Source organism: Hippocampus guttulatus, chromosome 2 (assembly GCF_054856545.1).
Source record: "Hippocampus guttulatus isolate MCC_2025c chromosome 2, RoL_Hgut_1.0, whole genome shotgun sequence".
Lineage (NCBI taxonomy): Eukaryota > Metazoa > Chordata > Actinopteri > Syngnathiformes > Syngnathidae > Hippocampus > Hippocampus guttulatus.
Window position 1 is genome coordinate 10,214,662 of NC_141262.1, and position 18,317 is coordinate 10,232,978.

General features: G+C 41.6%; 1 protein-coding gene across 31 annotated transcripts in view; it reads left to right on the forward strand.

Moving 5' to 3' along the window:
• LOC147208464 (protocadherin gamma-C5-like) overlaps positions 1–18,317 on the forward strand; it is a 231,170-nt gene that overhangs the window by 128,020 nt on the left and 84,833 nt on the right. Inside the window, exon 1 of one of the 31 annotated variants that reach the window (XM_086135696.1) lies at positions 1,218–3,692. The exons of 26 other annotated variants lie outside the window; for them this stretch is intronic. In XM_086135696.1, coding sequence (XP_085991822.1) covers positions 1,311–3,692 — 2,382 coding nt within the window. In that variant the 5' untranslated portion in view covers positions 1,218–1,310. Of the gene's footprint in view, positions 1–1,217; positions 3,693–5,093; positions 7,642–9,299; positions 11,828–14,083; positions 16,646–18,317 lie in introns of those variants that run through there. 4 more of the 31 variants (XM_086135836.1, XM_086135492.1, XM_086135483.1 and 1 more) reach the window with 4 other exon arrangements.

An 18,317-nucleotide genomic window follows, 5' to 3' on the forward strand; every position in this document is an offset into this window, starting at 1 on the left:
TTGTTAGACAAATTTTTGGTGTAATACATTTCATTATTACATTCTGGACTGTCCCCAGATGTAAAAAATATTCAAACTTTTGCCTGAGTCATTACAATCAATAATATCGAAATAGAAATCTTTGACACAATTTTTAACCACACATAAGACATTGTGAGGACCAGAGCAACCTTAAACATATTATATTCATTGAATATATTTGATATTGGACTCCTCTTCAAACACTTCCTTTTTTGTCTTGACAACCGTCCATCTTACCATGACATTTATTCTCAAGTAGCAAATCTCATTTTAAAAGCATGCCGATGCATTGTAACGCACTCATGGTTGCAGAATTTTAGGTTTGGAAGCTGAGCGCAGTAGAATCGGATTGGATCACAGCAACGTTAAGTTGTACTGTTTACAACAACCGCAAAAGCCACAACAATTAATTTGCATACAATCTTGAACCAGGCCCCTTTTCGAAATTAAAAACAGAGTTGTCCAAACCTTACCTTCATTGATTTCACTCTTTTTTACCGTCACCCATTTTTTTTTCAGCTGGGTTGCACCAACATAGACCAAAATGTGTCTTTGCCCATTTCACGTATAGTGCGTGCATTTTAATGAGGTTTCAGAGTATCTCAAAGCAAGTTGCCAAAAGTCAAGCCGAGGATGTTGGTGCCCATGATTACGGCACTTCGACACCTACTTTTTAGTGTGTCTGAGAATAAGAGAATAAGTTAAGATTCACGTGACAGAGTGGTTGTGATTATTATGATTTCTTCATTACCTTGGTGTGATAGTTGCAGCTGCGTGAAGATAAAGTTGCTGGCATTGCTTACCTTATGTCAAACATTTAATGGAACTGCATCATCGTAATCTAATCATATGCAATGTGGAACGCTCGGGGATCATTCTTTTTAAAATGCAGCTGTTTATTTCAGAAAAGCACTCTTTTTTTTTAACAATGTAAATGCACAAGCACTTGTTCGAGAGCTTCTTGCATCATCAATAAATGCTGGTGAGTTGCAGTTTGGCTGAGTGGACTCTTAGGGCCGCTGTAGACCACAAGTCGTCGCCGGCTGGCTGTGAGATGTTGCGTGCTGCAACCTCCCATGTTATTTGGATATGTTAGAAAAAGACAGCGACAAAGAACGAGCATCGGAGCCATCACGCTCCTGTAAACAGCGCAATTTCAACGTCGGGACTTACCCTTTTTATATTTGGATACAAAGCAGAGGGATTCATGACCGCCATGGGGAACGGGAATTAATTTCATTGGATGAACTCACTCTGAATTTTGCAAGGAAACAGTCGAATAGAGAACAATGGATAGGCAAGTGCTGCTCTTCATTTTTTCTCTCTGCGTTGGTTCAGGGTTCGGACAGGTCAGTTACTCCATCCCGGAGGAAATGCCCAAAGGATCTCTCGTTGGAAACATAGCTCATGATTTAGGTTTGCAGACTAAACGTATGCTGGCAGGCAAAGCGCGCATTTATAACCGAGATGGCGAGAATTATGTGGAGTTGAACAGAGAGAGAGGAGTCATCCTGTTGAAAGAAAGGATCGACAGAGAGGCGCTGTGCAGACAGACGACGCCTTGCGCTTTACATTTTCAAGTTATATTAGAGAACCCCATGCAATTTTACAGCATTGCCGTTCAAATTACTGACATAAATGACAACGCGCCAACCTTCAACAGGGGCGAAATGACTTTTAAAATAAGCGAGTCGGCGACCATCGGAGCAAGATTCGTTCTCGAGAAGGCTGTCGATCTTGATGTTGGAATTAACGGTGTTCATCATTATGAATTAAAACCATCGGATCATTTTGCTCTCAAGTTCCAAAATATTGCGGATGGAAATAAAAATGTGGAGATGGTTTTACAGAAACCTTTAGACAGAGAGAAAGAGGAGCAGATGTCTCTCGTGTTAACGGCTGTAGACGGAGGAGAGCCTCGCATGTCGGGAACGATGCTGATTCATGTTACAGTGTTAGACGTGAATGACAATGCTCCCGTTTTTACGCAGCACGCATACAAGGCGACTGTCACTGAGAATTCACCTTTAGGAACAATCGTGGCAACCGTGTCTGCCACTGATTCAGATCAGGGCTCCAACGCCAAAATATCATATTCTATAAGCGATGCACTACATGATATTAGAAAAATATTTGAAATTAACAAGGGAACAGGTGAAGTGACATTAATTGGGCAAATTGATTTTGAGCATTCTCGAAACTATCAAATAAATGTCTTGGCAAATGATGAAGGGGGGCTCACGGATTCATGCAAAATCATCGTTGACGTGCAAGACATAAATGATAATGAGCCGGCAATCAACATAATGTCAAAGTCAAATATTATTGCAGAAAATGCAGAGCCCAATACAGTTGTTACAATGATAAATATAGAAGACAAAGACTCTGGAGAAAATGGAAATGTTCGTTGTTTCATAAACGAAAACATACCATTTACTTTAAAAACCTCAACAATGAACTTTTATAGCCTCGTGACAGATAATGATTTAGACAGAGAGAGGTCGTCTGAGTATAATATCACAGTGACGTGCTCTGATGAGGGCGTGCCCTCCCTCTCCAGCAGCGTCACTCTCACCTTACTCATCTCAGATGTGAATGACAACGCGCCTGTCTTTGAGAGGAGCTCATATGAGGCCTACATTGTTGAAAATAACACACCAGGTTTCTCCGTATTCACACTGAAAGCCAGTGATGCAGACTGGAACCAGAATGCTCGTCTTTCTTACATCCTGGAGGACTCCTCTGTTAACGGCGTGCCAGTCTCCTCACATGTTTCCGTGAGTGCAGAGAGTGGAGTAATCCATGCAGTGCATTCTTTTGACTATGAGCAACTGAAAGAGTTCCATTTCCGAGTCAGAGCGCAGGATGGAGGCTCCCCTCCCCTCAGCAGCAATGTGAGCGTTCGCATCCTGATTCAGGACCAGAATGACAACGCCCCTCAGGTCCTGTACCCGGTGCAGACGGGAGGCTCGCTGCTGGCCGAAATGGTGCCTCGTTCTGCAGATGTGGGCTACCTGGTGACTAAAGTGGTGGCCGTGGACGTGGACTCTGGCCAGAACGCCTGGCTCTCCTACAAAGTGCACAAAGCCACCGACAGGGCGCTGTTTGAAGTGGGCCTCCACAACGGAGAAATCCGAACTGTCCGCCAAGTGACTGACAAAGATGCTGTCAAACAAAGACTGACAGTTGTCGTGGAGGACAACGGGCGGCCCTCTCGTTCAGCTACGGTCATTGTGAACGTGGCGGTGGCCGACAGCTTTCCTCAAGTGCTGTCAGAGTTCACTGACTTGAGCATGCACGACAAGGAGTACAATGACCAGCTGACTTTTTACTTAGTCTTGGCTCTGGCGGTGGTCTCCTTCCTCTTCATCACCTGCTTGCTGCTTATCATATCAGTCAAAGTGTACAGGTGGAGACAGTCTCGCGTCCTGTACCACTCCAACCTGCCCGTCATTCCGTATTATCCACCACGTTACTCGGATACTTTGGGGACAGGGACTTTCCCGCACGTGTACAATTACGAGGTGTGCAGGACCACCGACTCCAGAAAAAGTGACATGAAGAATATGCAAGCCATGAGTCAAAGTTTAGTGAGTGTGGATGGAGCTGATGCTGACATGCCGCATATGAACAAGGAGCTGTCAGGAAACTGCTCACAGATGTCAACTTTGGTGAGTCAAGTGTTTCAGGATTCTTTTCTCTCTCACACAATCAACAGATATCCACAATTTCTAAGGTACCGCTCAGAACAAGGGGTTCTCATTAGGTCTTACCTTGAGATCCAAATGTTTCACGTGGTTAGTCACAACCCACTTTAATAGAAGTCAAAGCAAGCAAGTTCATGTTCCAATACTAGTCTTTGATGATTCACGTAATTTGAAAATAAATACATGCTATACATGGATTTCAGAGTATATGATATGAACAGCAAAATTACACAAGATAAATAAGACCATGTAGACATTTTGGAGGAACAAGACAATTGCAATAAAATAATGGAATATAAAATACATGACTAGTGGAAATTAAGAAAGTGCTATATGCACTTAATTAACTTTCACACAAGTTTCTATCTTTCTTAATTATCAAAATACAACAATCAACATTTTTGTCAATTGCGCTTATCATGCGTCCACCAAACAGCGGCAGGAAGTTGTCGGAATGGTGTGTATTTTCACGGGTTTAAAAAAAAAAAAAAGTTTATCGTTTAAAATCTTTGATAACAAATAATATTGTCAGCTAAAATGTTTCAAATCATATAACTTAACTATTTTAAATTAAAAGAAATTTTCCATATAAAAAGAACCTTCCAATATTATTTTGATGAGAAGATGCACAGTTTTGATAAATATTGAACGGTTTCGTGAGATTCCAGTATTTCAGCTGCAATGTCGCTGTCCATGGTGTTGGAACAGTTTTCCATTTGATTCACACGCTTTAAATGAAGCCAGCCTGGCAGTGCATTGTTACAATATTTGAAAAGCTTTCATCATGAATATTGGGCAAATATTGTTCATGCTCTTAATTTATTTCAAATCAACATTAAGAAAAATACTATAGTTCTAATAATAATAATAATATAATAATAATAATAATAATGCATTGGTGTTGTTCTTATTCACTACTATGCTTCGTTTTTTTTCTATAAATGCTTCTTGATGTCTGTTACATTATCGTTTTAGTAGTATGATGTTTACGAATGATAATGTAGTTTGTTCCATTGTGTTGTTTTTTTTGTCCTCCATTTTTTTGCAAAGGTTTCGTTTACTTTGAATTAATTTTCTTGGTATTTATTTGCTTAGTAGGCCAATTGAACATTTTTGTTTGTTTGTTCATATTTCCCTCTCGGAAGAACTTTTCGTGAATTCACTTGCAGCTTTGTGTGTCAGTTTGTCTGCTGCGCAATGCTCGTTCTTACACGTTTTAGACTCTTAAGAGACGCTGTTGGCTTGGGTATAATTTTCCGTGAGTTGTCGTCATGCAGTCCTCCCTCTTGACGAGGCACTGGAGGAGATTTTCTGTCTTTTGTTAGCGGTGAGGGGGGGGGGGGGGGGGGTGAAAGAACAACGCTGTGCACCGCACGTTTGTTTGCACGTCAACGGCGACTTGGTGAGCAGCCATCAGAGAAAGCTTATTTAACCAAAACATATCAGCGTTCTTTTTTAGGTCATCATGGGAAATAGCCAACCCCTGCCTTTCTCGTGTACAAAATGGAGGTTGTTTTATGGATGGAGGCGAAACCTAGGCACGCTGATGTTTGTGCTTCGTTTGATTATCACGGTAGGTGGTCAGACTCGTTATTCTATCCCCGAGGAGATGAAGAAAGGCTCAGTGATTGGAAATGTGGCGCAGGATCTCGGTTTGGACATTAAGAGACTCATTTCTGGACGGGCCCGGATCGTGACGGGAGGAAACATCCAGTACGTGGAGCTGAAAACAGACAAAGGGCTCCTGGTTGTCAGTGAGAGAATCGACCGGGAGCAGCTTTGCGGAGATGTGACGCCGTGCAGCTTCAGTTTCGAGATCATTTTTCAAAACCCGTTAGAACTGCATCGAGTCATGGTTGAGGTTTTAGATATAAATGATCACGCTCCAGAGTTTCCAAATAAAGATACTGCTCTCAAATTTGAAATAAGTGAATCCGCTGTAGTTGGAGTGCCGTTTCCCTTGCAGAGTGCAGACGATCAAGATGTGGGGCAAAATGCGTTGCAAAATTACATTTTGTCACCAAACGACAATTTTATCCTTAATCAGCATTCAAATCCAGACGGCAGTAAATATGTTGAAATGGTGCTCCAAAAGCCTCTAGACAGAGAGCGACGGCCCCGTTTGTCTTTAAAACTAATTGCAGTTGATGGAGGAACACCACAGAGATCGGGTACCGTAAATATAGAAATAAATGTGCTAGATGCAAATGACAACCGGCCAATATTTAATCAATCCGAATATAAAGCCTCCGTTGTTGAAAATACACCGAAGGGGACTCGTATAATTACTGTAAATGCTACAGATGCTGATAGTGATTCAAATGGACTCATCACTTACGGTTTGTCAAAAATGAAAGGGGGTGCAGCAGATATATTTAACATGGATGAAAAGAGTGGCACAATTTACGTGTCTGGTCAAATAGACTTTGAAAGGAACAGAAAATACGAAGTGAGGGTGGAAGCAAAAGATCAAGGTGGATTGACTGGGACCAGTAAAGTTATATTTGATGTTATTGACATAAACGACAATGCTCCAGTCATTCATATAATGTCATTTTCAAGTCCTCTGTCTGAGGATTCACCTCCTGGTACAACAATCGCAATTTTGAACATAAAAGATGAAGATTCAGAGAGAAATGGACAAATAAAATGTTCAATCGAAAGAAAACTTCCTTTTAAATTGGAAATGTCTCTGACAAACTATTACAATTTGATTTTGGATCAGAATTTGGATAGAGAATCTATTTCGGAATATAACATAACAATTACAGCCACTGATGTGGGAGCGCCTCCACTTTCTAGCTCAACCAAGTTACATCTTAAAATATCAGACGTGAATGACAATGCACCATTATTCAATAAAAATATTTATTCAGCTTATGTTGCAGAGAATAATTCGCCTGGCACTTCCATATTTGCTGTCTCTGCCCGAGACGCTGATTGGAATCAAAATGCGAGAATCTCTTACCTCTTGGAAGATACACAGATAACTGGCAGTCCAATTTCGACTTTTGTTACTTTGAATTCTGAAAGTGGTGTTCTCAGTGCCGTTCGATCATTTGATTATGAGCAAATTAAACAACTGGACTTGGTCGTCAGAGCGCAGGATGGAGGCTCCCCTCCTCTCAGCAGCAACGTAAGCGTCCGCATCCTGATCCAGGACCAGAACGACAACGCCCCTCAGGTCCTGTACCCGGTGCAGACGGGCGGCTCGCTGCTGGCCGAAATGGTGCCTCGTTCGGCAGATGTGGGCTACCTGGTGACTAAAGTGGTGGCCGTGGATGTGGACTCTGGCCAGAACGCCTGGCTCTCCTACAAAGTGCACAAAGCCACCGACAGGGCGCTGTTTGAAGTGGGCCTCCACAACGGAGAAATCCGAACTGTCCGCCAAGTGACTGATAAAGATGCTGTCAAACAAAGACTGACTGTTGTCGTGGAGGACAACGGGCGGCCCTCTCGCTCAGCTACGGTCATTGTGAACGTGGCGGTGGCCGACAGTTTCCCTCAAGTCCTGTCAGAGTTCACTGACTTGAGCATGCACGACAAGGAGTACAATGACCAGCTGACTTTTTACTTAGTCTTGGCGCTGGCGGTGGTGTCCTTCCTCTTCATCACTTGCTTGCTGCTTATCATATCGGTCAAAGTGTACCGGTGGAGACAGTCTCGTGTCCTGTACCACTCCAACCTGCCTGTCATTCCGTATTGTCCACCAAGATACTCGGATACTTTGGGAACGGCAACCCTCCCACATGTGTACAATTATGAGGTGTGCAGGACCACCGACTCCAGAAAAAGTGACATGAAAAATATGCAAGCCATGAGTCAAAGTTTAGTGAGTGTGGATGGAGCTGATGCAGACATGCCGCATGTGAAAAAGGAACTGTCAGGAAACCTTTCACAGATGTCAACCTTGGTGAGTCAATATTTCACCACTATTTCTCAGTTTTATTCAAGTAAATATGTCCACCATTTCCAGTATAAGAAGAAAGGGTTCTCATCAGTTCTCACCTGTCATCAAGTTTCACATGTGACTTACCAAAACTACTTTTAAGAAAATAACGTTCACACTATAAACTGAAATGGCAATTTCAGATCCTAATGTAGAGACTACCGTTTAATTCCATATCAAAATTGTGTGTAAAAAAACTTGCAAAATTAGCCATTTTGTGATGAACAGGGCAGTTTCAGTAAAATCATTATGTACAGAACTAGACTAGAAAGACTATAAAATGACAAATAAAACTTGTACAAATGGTCTTAATACAATATGCGATTACATTTAACACAATATATTTTTGTCTTTTAGTCATACAGTCCACATTGTAAAACGTTGTCTCAGTCAAATAATAGCAATCAAAAGTTGTGGGAACGCTATATGCTTGCATGCCTGTCTTTCGAAATGAAGTTCTCTTCAAAATAAAAGTCTCAACAGTAAATACGTATACTAGTCTACAACATTTTGTAACCTATTTAGTCCACCTATACAACCACTTGTGGATAAACTGTGGATGCGGGCTCACTCTAAACAAACGTTTCACTCTATCTGAAATTGGTAAGTTAAAATGAAAAATACCAGAATATTTTAACATGCAAAGATAATATGCAGCTTTGATCTCTTGAAGCATTTGACAAAAATTCACATTTGACGTTGCCTTGATGTTCCAATCTTTAAACTGCATTGTAGTTGTCCAAGGTTTTGGACAGGCTTCTTTTTGACTTCATCAATCACTCCACAATTGCCCAGTTTGACTTAAGAGTTCAGCATTGTTGGAAGACTGCTTAAAAATAATAATAATAATAAATGAGTGTTTAAAAAAATAGTAGTTGACGAAGTCAGTACTTTTAATTCATGATAATAACAATATTATGCAAAATATTTGACACATTCGGAAAAGGCTAAGATAAACTTCTACTATTCCTAGTAATAATAATAATAATAATGCACCGAAGTTGATGCATCTTTTTCAGGGTCTTCTTTTGAACTTTGACGAATAACTATCATATTTTATAAATGCTCATGATTATTTACTTGGTACGCTTTGTTGTTGTTGTTGTGTCCATTGTTTGCAAAGACGTTCTTAATTTTGACTGTATTTGTATTAAAAATGCACCGAAGTTGATGCATCCCTTTCAGGTCTTCTTTTGAACTTTGACGAATAACTATCATATTTTATAAATGCTCATGATTATTTACTGAGTACGCTTTGTTGTTGTTGTGTCCATTGTTTGCAAAGACGTTCTTAATTTTGACCGTATTTGTATTGAAAGCCATTTTGTATCGGTTCCTGGGTAGGGCACAACATTTTCTGGAAATCATTTCATACACCGGAAAGGCTAAAGTGCATTTTTCCTACAGGGTGATGAGTGTCAATGGGGGTTTTTTCCTGCTGTGCCTCACTCGTTCTTACACGTTTTAGACTCTAAGAGACGCTGTTGGCTTGGGAATGATTTTCCGTGTGTTGTCGTCATGCAGTCCTCCCTTTCGTGACGAGGCACTGGAGGAGATTTTCTCTTTTGTTGGTTCTGAGGGCAAAAAAACAGCACCGATCTCCGCATCACATTCTTGTCAAGAGGTGATGTGAGCAGGGAACAGATTATTTACCAATCACCAGGCCATAAGATTGATTTATTTATTTTTTATCATCATGGATATACACGGACATATCTCGTTCTCCTGCACAATACGGAGGTTGTTTTATGGGCGGAGGTGGAAAATAGGAACGCTGATGTTTCTGCTTCGTTTGATTACCACGGTAGGTGGTCAGATTCGTTATTCTATTCCAGAGGAGATGAAAAAAGGGTCCGTGATTGGAAACGTGGCGCAGGATCTCGGTTTGGATATTAAGAGACTCGTTTCTGGACGCGCCCGCATTGTGACGGGAGAAAAGATCCAGTACGCGGAGCTGAAAACAGACAAAGGGCTCCTGGTTGTCAATGACAGAATAGACCGGGAGCAGCTTTGCGGAGATGTGACGCCGTGCAGCTTCAGCTTTGAGATCATTTTAGAAAACCCAATCGAGCTGCACAGGGTAATTGTTGAGGTTTTGGACATAAATGATCATGCTCCCATATTTCCAATTAAAGATAAGGCTCTCGTATTTGAAATAAGTGAATCTGCTACAGTCGGGGTGCGCTTCCCTTTGCAGAGTGCGGAGGATCAAGATGTGGGGCAAAATGCGTTGCAAAATTACATTTTGTCAAAAAACGACAATTTTATCCCAAATCAGCATGCAAATCCAGACGGCAGTAAATATGTTGAAATGGTGCTGCAGAAGCCTCTAGACAGAGAGCAACGGCCCCGTTTTTCTTTGAAACTAATTGCAGTTGATGGAGGAACACCACAGAGATCGGGTACTGTAAATATAGAAATAAACGTTTTAGATGCAAATGACAACGAACCTGTCTTTAACCAGTCGGTGTATAAGGCCACTGTTCTGGAAAACACAATAAAGGGGAAGAGTATAATAACTGTAAATGCTACAGACGCTGACAGTGGTTCATATGGACTCATGACTTACAGTTTGTCAAAAATGAAAGGAAGTGCTGCCAATATATTTAATATTGACGAAAACACTGGCACGATTTACGTGTCTGGTCAAATAGACTTTGAAAAGGACAGAAAGTATGAAGTGAGGGTGGAGGCAAAGGATCAAGGTGGGCTGACTGGAACCAGTAAAGTTATATTTGATGTTATTGACATCAATGACAATGCCCCGGTCATTAATATAATGTCATTTTCAAGTCCTCTGTCTGAGGATTCACCACCTGGGACAACAGTTGCAGTTCTGAACATAAAAGATATTGATTCTGACAGAAATGGGCAAATAAAGTGTTCCATTGATGGAAAACTTCCTTTTAAACTAGAGACTTCTTTAACAAACTATTACAATTTGATTTCAGATCAATATTTGGATCGAGAATCTGTTTCAGAATATAACATAACGATTACAGCCAGTGATCTCGGAGCGCCTCCACTTTCTAGCTCAACCAAGTTACATCTTAAAATATCAGATGTGAATGACAATGCACCATTATTCAATAAAAATATTTATTCAGCTTATGTTGCAGAGAATAATTCGCCTGGCACTTCCATATTTGCTGTCTCTGCCCGAGACGCTGATTGGAATCAAAATGCGAGAATCTCTTACCTGTTGGAAGATACACAGATAACTGGCAGTCCAATTTCAACTTTTGTTTCTTTGAATTCTGAAACTGGTGTTCTCAGTGCCGTTCGATCGTTCGATTATGAGCAAATTAATCAACTGGACTTGGTGGTCAGAGCTCAGGATGGCGGCTCTCCTCCCCTCAGCAGCAACGTGAGCGTTCGCATCCTGATCCAGGACCAGAACGACAACGCCCCTCAGGTCCTGTACCCGGTGCAGACGGGCGGCTCGCTGCTGGCCGAAATGGTGCCTCGTTCGGCCGACGTGGGCTATCTGGTGACTAAAGTGGTGGCCGTGGACGTGGACTCTGGCCAGAACGCCTGGCTCTCCTATAAAGTGCACAAAGCCACCGACAGGGCACTGTTTGAAGTGGGCCTCCACAACGGAGAAATCCGAACTGTCCGCCAAGTGACTGACAAAGATGCTGTCAAACAAAGACTGACTGTTGTGGTGGAGGACAACGGGCGGCCCTCTCGTTCAGCCACGGTCATTGTGAAGGTGGCGGTGGCCGACAGCTTCCCTCAAGTGCTGTCAGAGTTCACTGACTTGAGCATGCACGACAAGGAGTACAATGACCAGCTGACTTTTTACTTAGTCTTGGCGCTGGCGGTGGTCTCCTTCCTCTTCATCACCTGCTTGCTGCTGATCATATCCGTCAAAGTGTACAGGTGGAGACAGTCTCGCGACCTCTATCACTCCAACCTGCCTGTCATTCCGTATTGTCCACCTCGATACTCAGATACTTTGGGAACAGGGACTCTCCCACACGTGTACAATTACGAGGTGTGCAGGACTACTGATTCCCGAAAGAGTGACTGTAAATTGGACAAAGTTGCAAGCCACAACGTGATTATGATGGACCCCAGTTTCACAGCAACCATGCATAAAATACACAATGAAAAGAACATCCTGGATCAACCTGACTCCCCTCTCGAGGTTAGTTTACATCTTTTTCATGTGGAGTGCTTGTTCTCGTTTGGGTTAATTACCTATTTGTTGTCAGCAATGTCGTAGCTCTAAGGTCTACAATAATCTTTTGACTTCCATCAAGTATAAATGTTAAAATATGAGAGTCGGTCTCTCAATTTTCCTTGATTTCAATTACTCACTGAAAGTACCCGCAGTTGTGGTGAAGTGGAGATTCAGCACCACGGAGAGCTTACCATTTAGACTCATTCCTTTATTCACTGTTGATACTTAGAAGGAACTGAAATGTGATCATTTTCCATTTCAATAGACTGGAACCATCTTACTTTCGGACTGTCAACTTCATATTCAAATTGCCTTTAACACAATCACTTATTGAATAGACTTGAACGATTGTCAAAATTGCTGCATTCAAAATGCTGGATCTATGTGATCTAGTGTTTTCATCCAGACCCTCATAAAGTTGTTATCCATCAATCACTATCAGAATGGCAGGGTTTGATTACCAACGAGATGAAAACAATGTGCAGTTTTTGTGAAGTGTTAGTGATAAATAGTCAGTACAATAAAAGCGGTGTTGAAAATGCATGGATGGAATCAAATATGCTAAACACTGCAAAGGTCAGAGCACTGAATAGCATATCCTGTACATGTGATCTTATTTACCTCAAGCATTTTACATGGTCTTTACTTGTTCTACGCGGGCTTGCACGGTTTTCTCCCACAATACAAAAACATGCTTCTTTGGTTCCCTCAAGGTAATATCCATACCCCTACATATAAACGTGAGGGTGAATGGTTGTTTGTTTCAACGTTACCTGCGATTGAACGGCAAACAGTCCCAGGTGTAAGCCGCCTCTTGTCCAAAGTCAATTGGGATAGGCTCCAATTGCCTGCAAACCTAATGAGCACAAGCTGAATATAATGGTTGGGGTGATGCAATTGTGGGGTTTTTTTGTGTCTTAATCTATTTATAGTGTTCTCGCTAATCCCAAAAACTGCATGAATGGTCCTTTGGCCTTGGTGGTCTTTCATTTGTTTTCGCTACTGAACTTCAACATATTTCAGTTCTTTCTTTGACATAATTCCCTTTGTACAAGTCTTGTTACCATTTTCAACCAGATCAATTTTGAAATCTGACATTGTATTACATTTGCAAAATATTAAATAATATCTACATACATAGCCATGTACAGTAGTGTTACGAAAGTTTTGTTCTTTTTTTTTTGTGCAGTGGACCGGTTCAAATAAGTACACGTTTTTCGTTTTTTTTTTTTTTTTGTTTTTTGTTTTTTTTGCGGACCGGCAATCATTTGATTTGTTTGAAGCATGAGCAAAAGATGACTCGTCTGATTGCTGCTTTGGTTCGGAAGATGCACGGCTAGTTATTAGCGGCTAAATTGCTAATGATACGCAGCCCGTGCATACTCCTCCAGCATTATTATGCTTTCCAAATCATCATTTGGTTGCAACTTGTTGAAACAATTTAAGAGGATTGTGACGTTGTTGTTTTTGAGTACTTGCCTTGCTCAACTGCTTCATTTTCTCAACATCGACGTAGCGCTACCGCCACGCAGGCAACGGTGGCGAACGGTCTTGTCGTCATAGTTCTATCCAGGGAAGACTGATTGTGGAGCGCAGGATGTGCATTTACTTTTACCTTTGACATTGCAAACTTCTATCAACACTCGTGAAATAGTGTTCCTGAAATGACTGCCGGTGAATGCATCACACAATACATTGATGAGGTTTCTTTGTAAACAGTTTTAAAGGAGCATGTACAGTACAATCAGTATGAATTTACCCCTGTTCGTGAGTCATGTTCGAAAAAAACTGTATTATGCCCAGTTAATGAAAAATATTTAAAATTGTGTTCATGCTTTTAAAACGTGTCAAATTATGTTTAGAGATACACGAGGTGGTGCAGTGGGGAAAATTAAAAAATATATATCGTTGTTAAATGGGTACTACAAATTGGCTAATGAAATATTTTGCATTTTGAAACGTATAGAGTGATTGCTATATGTCAATAATATTTGTCTACGGCAATTTAGTCAGTAGGTTTCATGTGTATTATGATTAGATTATTTATTATGATTTTTTTGGGGGGCGAGCGCTGGGGAAAAGTGGTGATTCTAAATTGTTCCGTCCTGCAGTGTTGCAATATGGACTCTTAGGGACGCTGTAGACCAAAAAGTTGCTGAGTAGGATCAGCCTGGGAGCTGCGCCTCCCTGCAACCGCCACAAGACAAGGGAGAACGCGACGAGAGGAGAACGGATAATTTTACGTGCGTGTCAAATTAAAAATCCAGACGTTTGGACCCGAACACCATTTGCTTGGATTACGAGTGGATTATATTCGACGTTAGACTGTGAAGAGGCTCTTTTTAGTGGAGTATAAAGAGAGAGGAACTCCGCTGGGGAGAAATGGAAGGAACAATGAATGGGCAAGTACTGCTGTTTGTGTCTCTGTTCACCCTCGACGCAGTGTACGGCCAGGCCAGCTATTCCATTCCAGAGGAGATGAGCAGAGGATCTTTAGTGGGAAACATAGCGCAAGATTTGGGTCTAGAAATTCGACGTCTGATTTCCGGCAAAGCAAAGATCTATTCCAGGAATAATGAAGAATGCATCGAACTGAGCCGAGAGAAAGGAGTCCTCCTCGTGAAAGAGAGGATCGACAGGGAGGCTCTTTGCGCACACACCGCGCTTTGTGCGCTACATTTCCGAATCATTTTGGAAAGTCCTATCGAATTTTATAGTGTTACTGTGCAGGTTACAGACATAAATGACAATGCGCCGAGTTTTGAAAAAAACGAAATGCAATTTAAAATAAGCGAGTCGGCGACCGTCGGAGCTAAATTTGTTCTCGAAAGGGCGGCGGATCTAGATGTCGGAATTAACGGCGTTCATAATTATGAATTAAAACCAGCAGACCATTTTGCTCTTAAACGGCAAAATAACGCGGATGGAAATATAAATGTGGAGATGGTTTTGCAGAAGCCTTTAGACAGAGAGAAAGCGGAGCATTTATCTCTCGTGTTAACGGCTGTAGATGGAGGAGAGCCGCGCATGTCGGGAACGATGTTGATTCAAGTTACAGTGTTAGACGTGAACGACAATGCTCCCGTTTTTACAAAGCAGACATACAAGGCTACCGTGATTGAGAATTCACCTCCAGGGACACTTGTGGCTACTGTTTCTGCCTCTGATGCCGATGGAGATTTGAACTCTAAAATATCTTATTCAATAACAAACACCCAAGATAACGTGAGAAACATATTTGACATAAATAAAGAAAATGGCCAGGTTTCGTTAATTGGCAATATTGATTATGAGAAGTCAAGACATTTTCAAATTCATTTACTTGCGAGTGATGATGGAGGACTCACAGATTCTTGTAAATTGATTATCGATGTACTCGATGAAAATGACAACAGACCCGAAATAAACATAATGTCCAAATCAAATGTGATATCAGAAGGGGCCGAAATCAATACTGTTGTGACTGTTATTAGTATAGAGGATTTGGATTCGGGAGACAATGGAATGGTAAAATGCTTTATTAATGAAAATATTCCATTTACTCTCAAAACCTCTGAAAATAATTTTTATACCCTAGTGACAGATAATGATTTAGACAGAGAGAGGTCGTCTGAGTATAATATCACAGTGACGTGCTCTGATGAGGGCATGCCCTCCCTCTCCAGCAGCGTCACTCTCACCTTACTCATCTCAGATGTGAATGACAACTCGCCTGTATTTGAGAGGAGCTCATATGAGGCCTACATTGTTGAAAATAACACACCAGGTCTCTCCGTATTCACACTGAAAGCCAGTGATGCAGACTGGAACCAGAATGCTCGTCTTTCTTACATCCTGGAGGACTCCTTTGTTAACGGCGTGCCAGTCTCCTCACATGTTTCCGTTAGTGCAGAGAGTGGAGTAATCCATGCAGTGCGTTCTTTTGACTATGAGCAACTGAAAGAGTTCCATTTCCGCGTCAGAGCGCAGGATGGAGGCTCCCCTCCCCTCAGCAGCAACGTGAGCGTTCGCATCCTGATTCAGGACCAGAACGACAACGCCCCTCAGGTCCTGTACCCGGTGCAGACGGGAGGCTCACTGCTGGCCGAAATGGTGCCTCGTTCGGCCGACGTGGGCTATCTGGTGACTAAAGTGGTGGCTGTGGATGTGGACTCTGGCCAGAACGCCTGGCTCTCCTATAAAGTGCACAAAGCCACCGACAGGGCGCTGTTTGAAGTGGGCCTCCACAACGGAGAAATCCGAACTGTCCGTCAAGTGACTGACAAAGATGCTGTCAAACAAAGACTGACTGTTGTCGTGGAGGACAATGGGCGGCCCTCTCGCTCAGCGACAGTCATTGTGAACATGGCGGTGGCCGACAGTTTCCCTCAAGTGCTGTCAGAGTTCACTGACTTGAGCATGCACGACAAGGAATACAATGACCAGCTGACTTTTTACTTAGTCTTGGCACTGGCGGTGGTCTCCTTCCTCTTCATCACCTGCTTGCTGCTTATCATATCGGTCAAAGTGTACCGATGGAGACAGTCTCGCGTCCTCTACCACTCGAACCTGCCTGTCATTCCGTATTATCCACCACGTTACTCAGATACTTTGGGGACAGGGACCCTCCCGCACGTGTACAATTACGAGGTGTGCAGGACCACCGACTCCAGAAAAAGTGACTCTAAATTGGACAGAGCTGCTAGTCACAACGTGCTGGTCATGGACCCGGGTTCAACAGGGACCACCCAGAAGCCTTTCAGAGAAAAAAACATCCTGGATGAACCTGACTCCCCTCTTGAGGTTAGTTTGTAACATTGTCCTGTGGAGTGCTCTGTATCATTTTAGTTAATGACCTATTTTCTGGGCGCAATATAGTATCTCTTAGGTCTACAATACTCTTATGATTTCCATCAAGGATAAATGTTAAAATATGAGAGGCAATGTTTCAATTCTCATTGATTTCAGTTCCTTACTGAGAATAATATGCAGGGGAAGGGAAGTGGAGATTCAGCACCATGGAGAGCTACCCATGTACTCATTTCGTTCTCCACTGTTGAATAATTAAAATTCTAATTGTATCATTATTTTTAATATCAGTGGACTGTTGCTATATAACTTTAGTGCTGTCAAGTTCATATTTTAGTCGCCTTTACTACCATCTATTATTGTATGTATGTGAACTGCAATCTCAAAATAGTTACATGGAAAAAAAAACCCTCTGCTGCCCCATTGGGGACATTTGTTTTCATACCCTCATAAATATTTTATTTCCATCCCCACTAATCTCTTTCTGGCATGCAGGATGTGATTACCAATGAAGTGATAACAATGTGCATTTTGTGTGAAGTGTAACTGATTTGAAGTCAGTCCGTTCCTTTTGCCTGTGCCCCTAAAATTGCTCAGTGGTTTGGAAAATGCATAGATTGGACGGAGTAAATACTCTAGACTGCAATGGATAGAGCACTGAAAACTATACTTGTGACCTTATTTACCTCAAGAATCTCTTTTTTTCACACCATGGTGAATTTGTAGTTCGCACATCTGCCAAGCTGTCAGTATTGATTAATTTTCAAATCTTATTTCTAACATTTTGACATGGGGTTTGCTCTTTTTCCCCATGCTTGTATGGTTTTCTCCTACATTCCCTAAACATGCTTCTTAGGTTAACTGGATCTCAAACCTGCACGTGTATAAAAGTGAGTGTGAGTGGTTAACTGTGTAAATGTGACATGACTGACCGTCAAACTGTCCCAGGTGTAAGCCGCCTCTCGTCCAAAGTCAGCTGTGATGGGCTCCAATTCCCTGCAAAACTATGAGGGCAAGCAGTGTATTAAATGTTTAGACTGACGGACTTGTTATATGTCACCTAATCTATCCCCTGAAAAAAATAATGTGTTGAATATACTGAATTTTATTTAGTCTAGTGGTTGTATGACATAAAATCAATTTGATCCAGATATTTTTTTTTCTACACATCTACTTTAAAAAATGTATCTCAATCCAGTTGATTGTATTGTGTGCAGCCACCTGACAAAATAAAATTGAATTAATTAAACAACATTTGCGGGGGTGTAGTTAGCTTGATTGATACATACTAGATAGATATACCGTCCCAAACAATGCATGATTGGGACTTTGGCTCTGGTTGCCTGTTATCGATTTCTCAGATAGGACTCAAATTACTTTAGTATTTCAGATTTGATCTGATTGTGGGGCCCAGGAATCATATTTATTCACTAACATCGTATTTTGTCTTTGATGTTGCAGATTTCAACCCACATTTGTTAAATTCCGTAGTGTTTTTAAATGACTACCAATTAACCCCTTATACAGTGACAATGCAGTACAATTGTTTCTTCATAGGCGCAGATATGGTGCACATGATGATTTCCCAACATCTAACCCTACTTTGGCAACGTAAGAATCCATCTATTTTTTTAGATAAATCCACAGCATTAGCGACAACCATGAC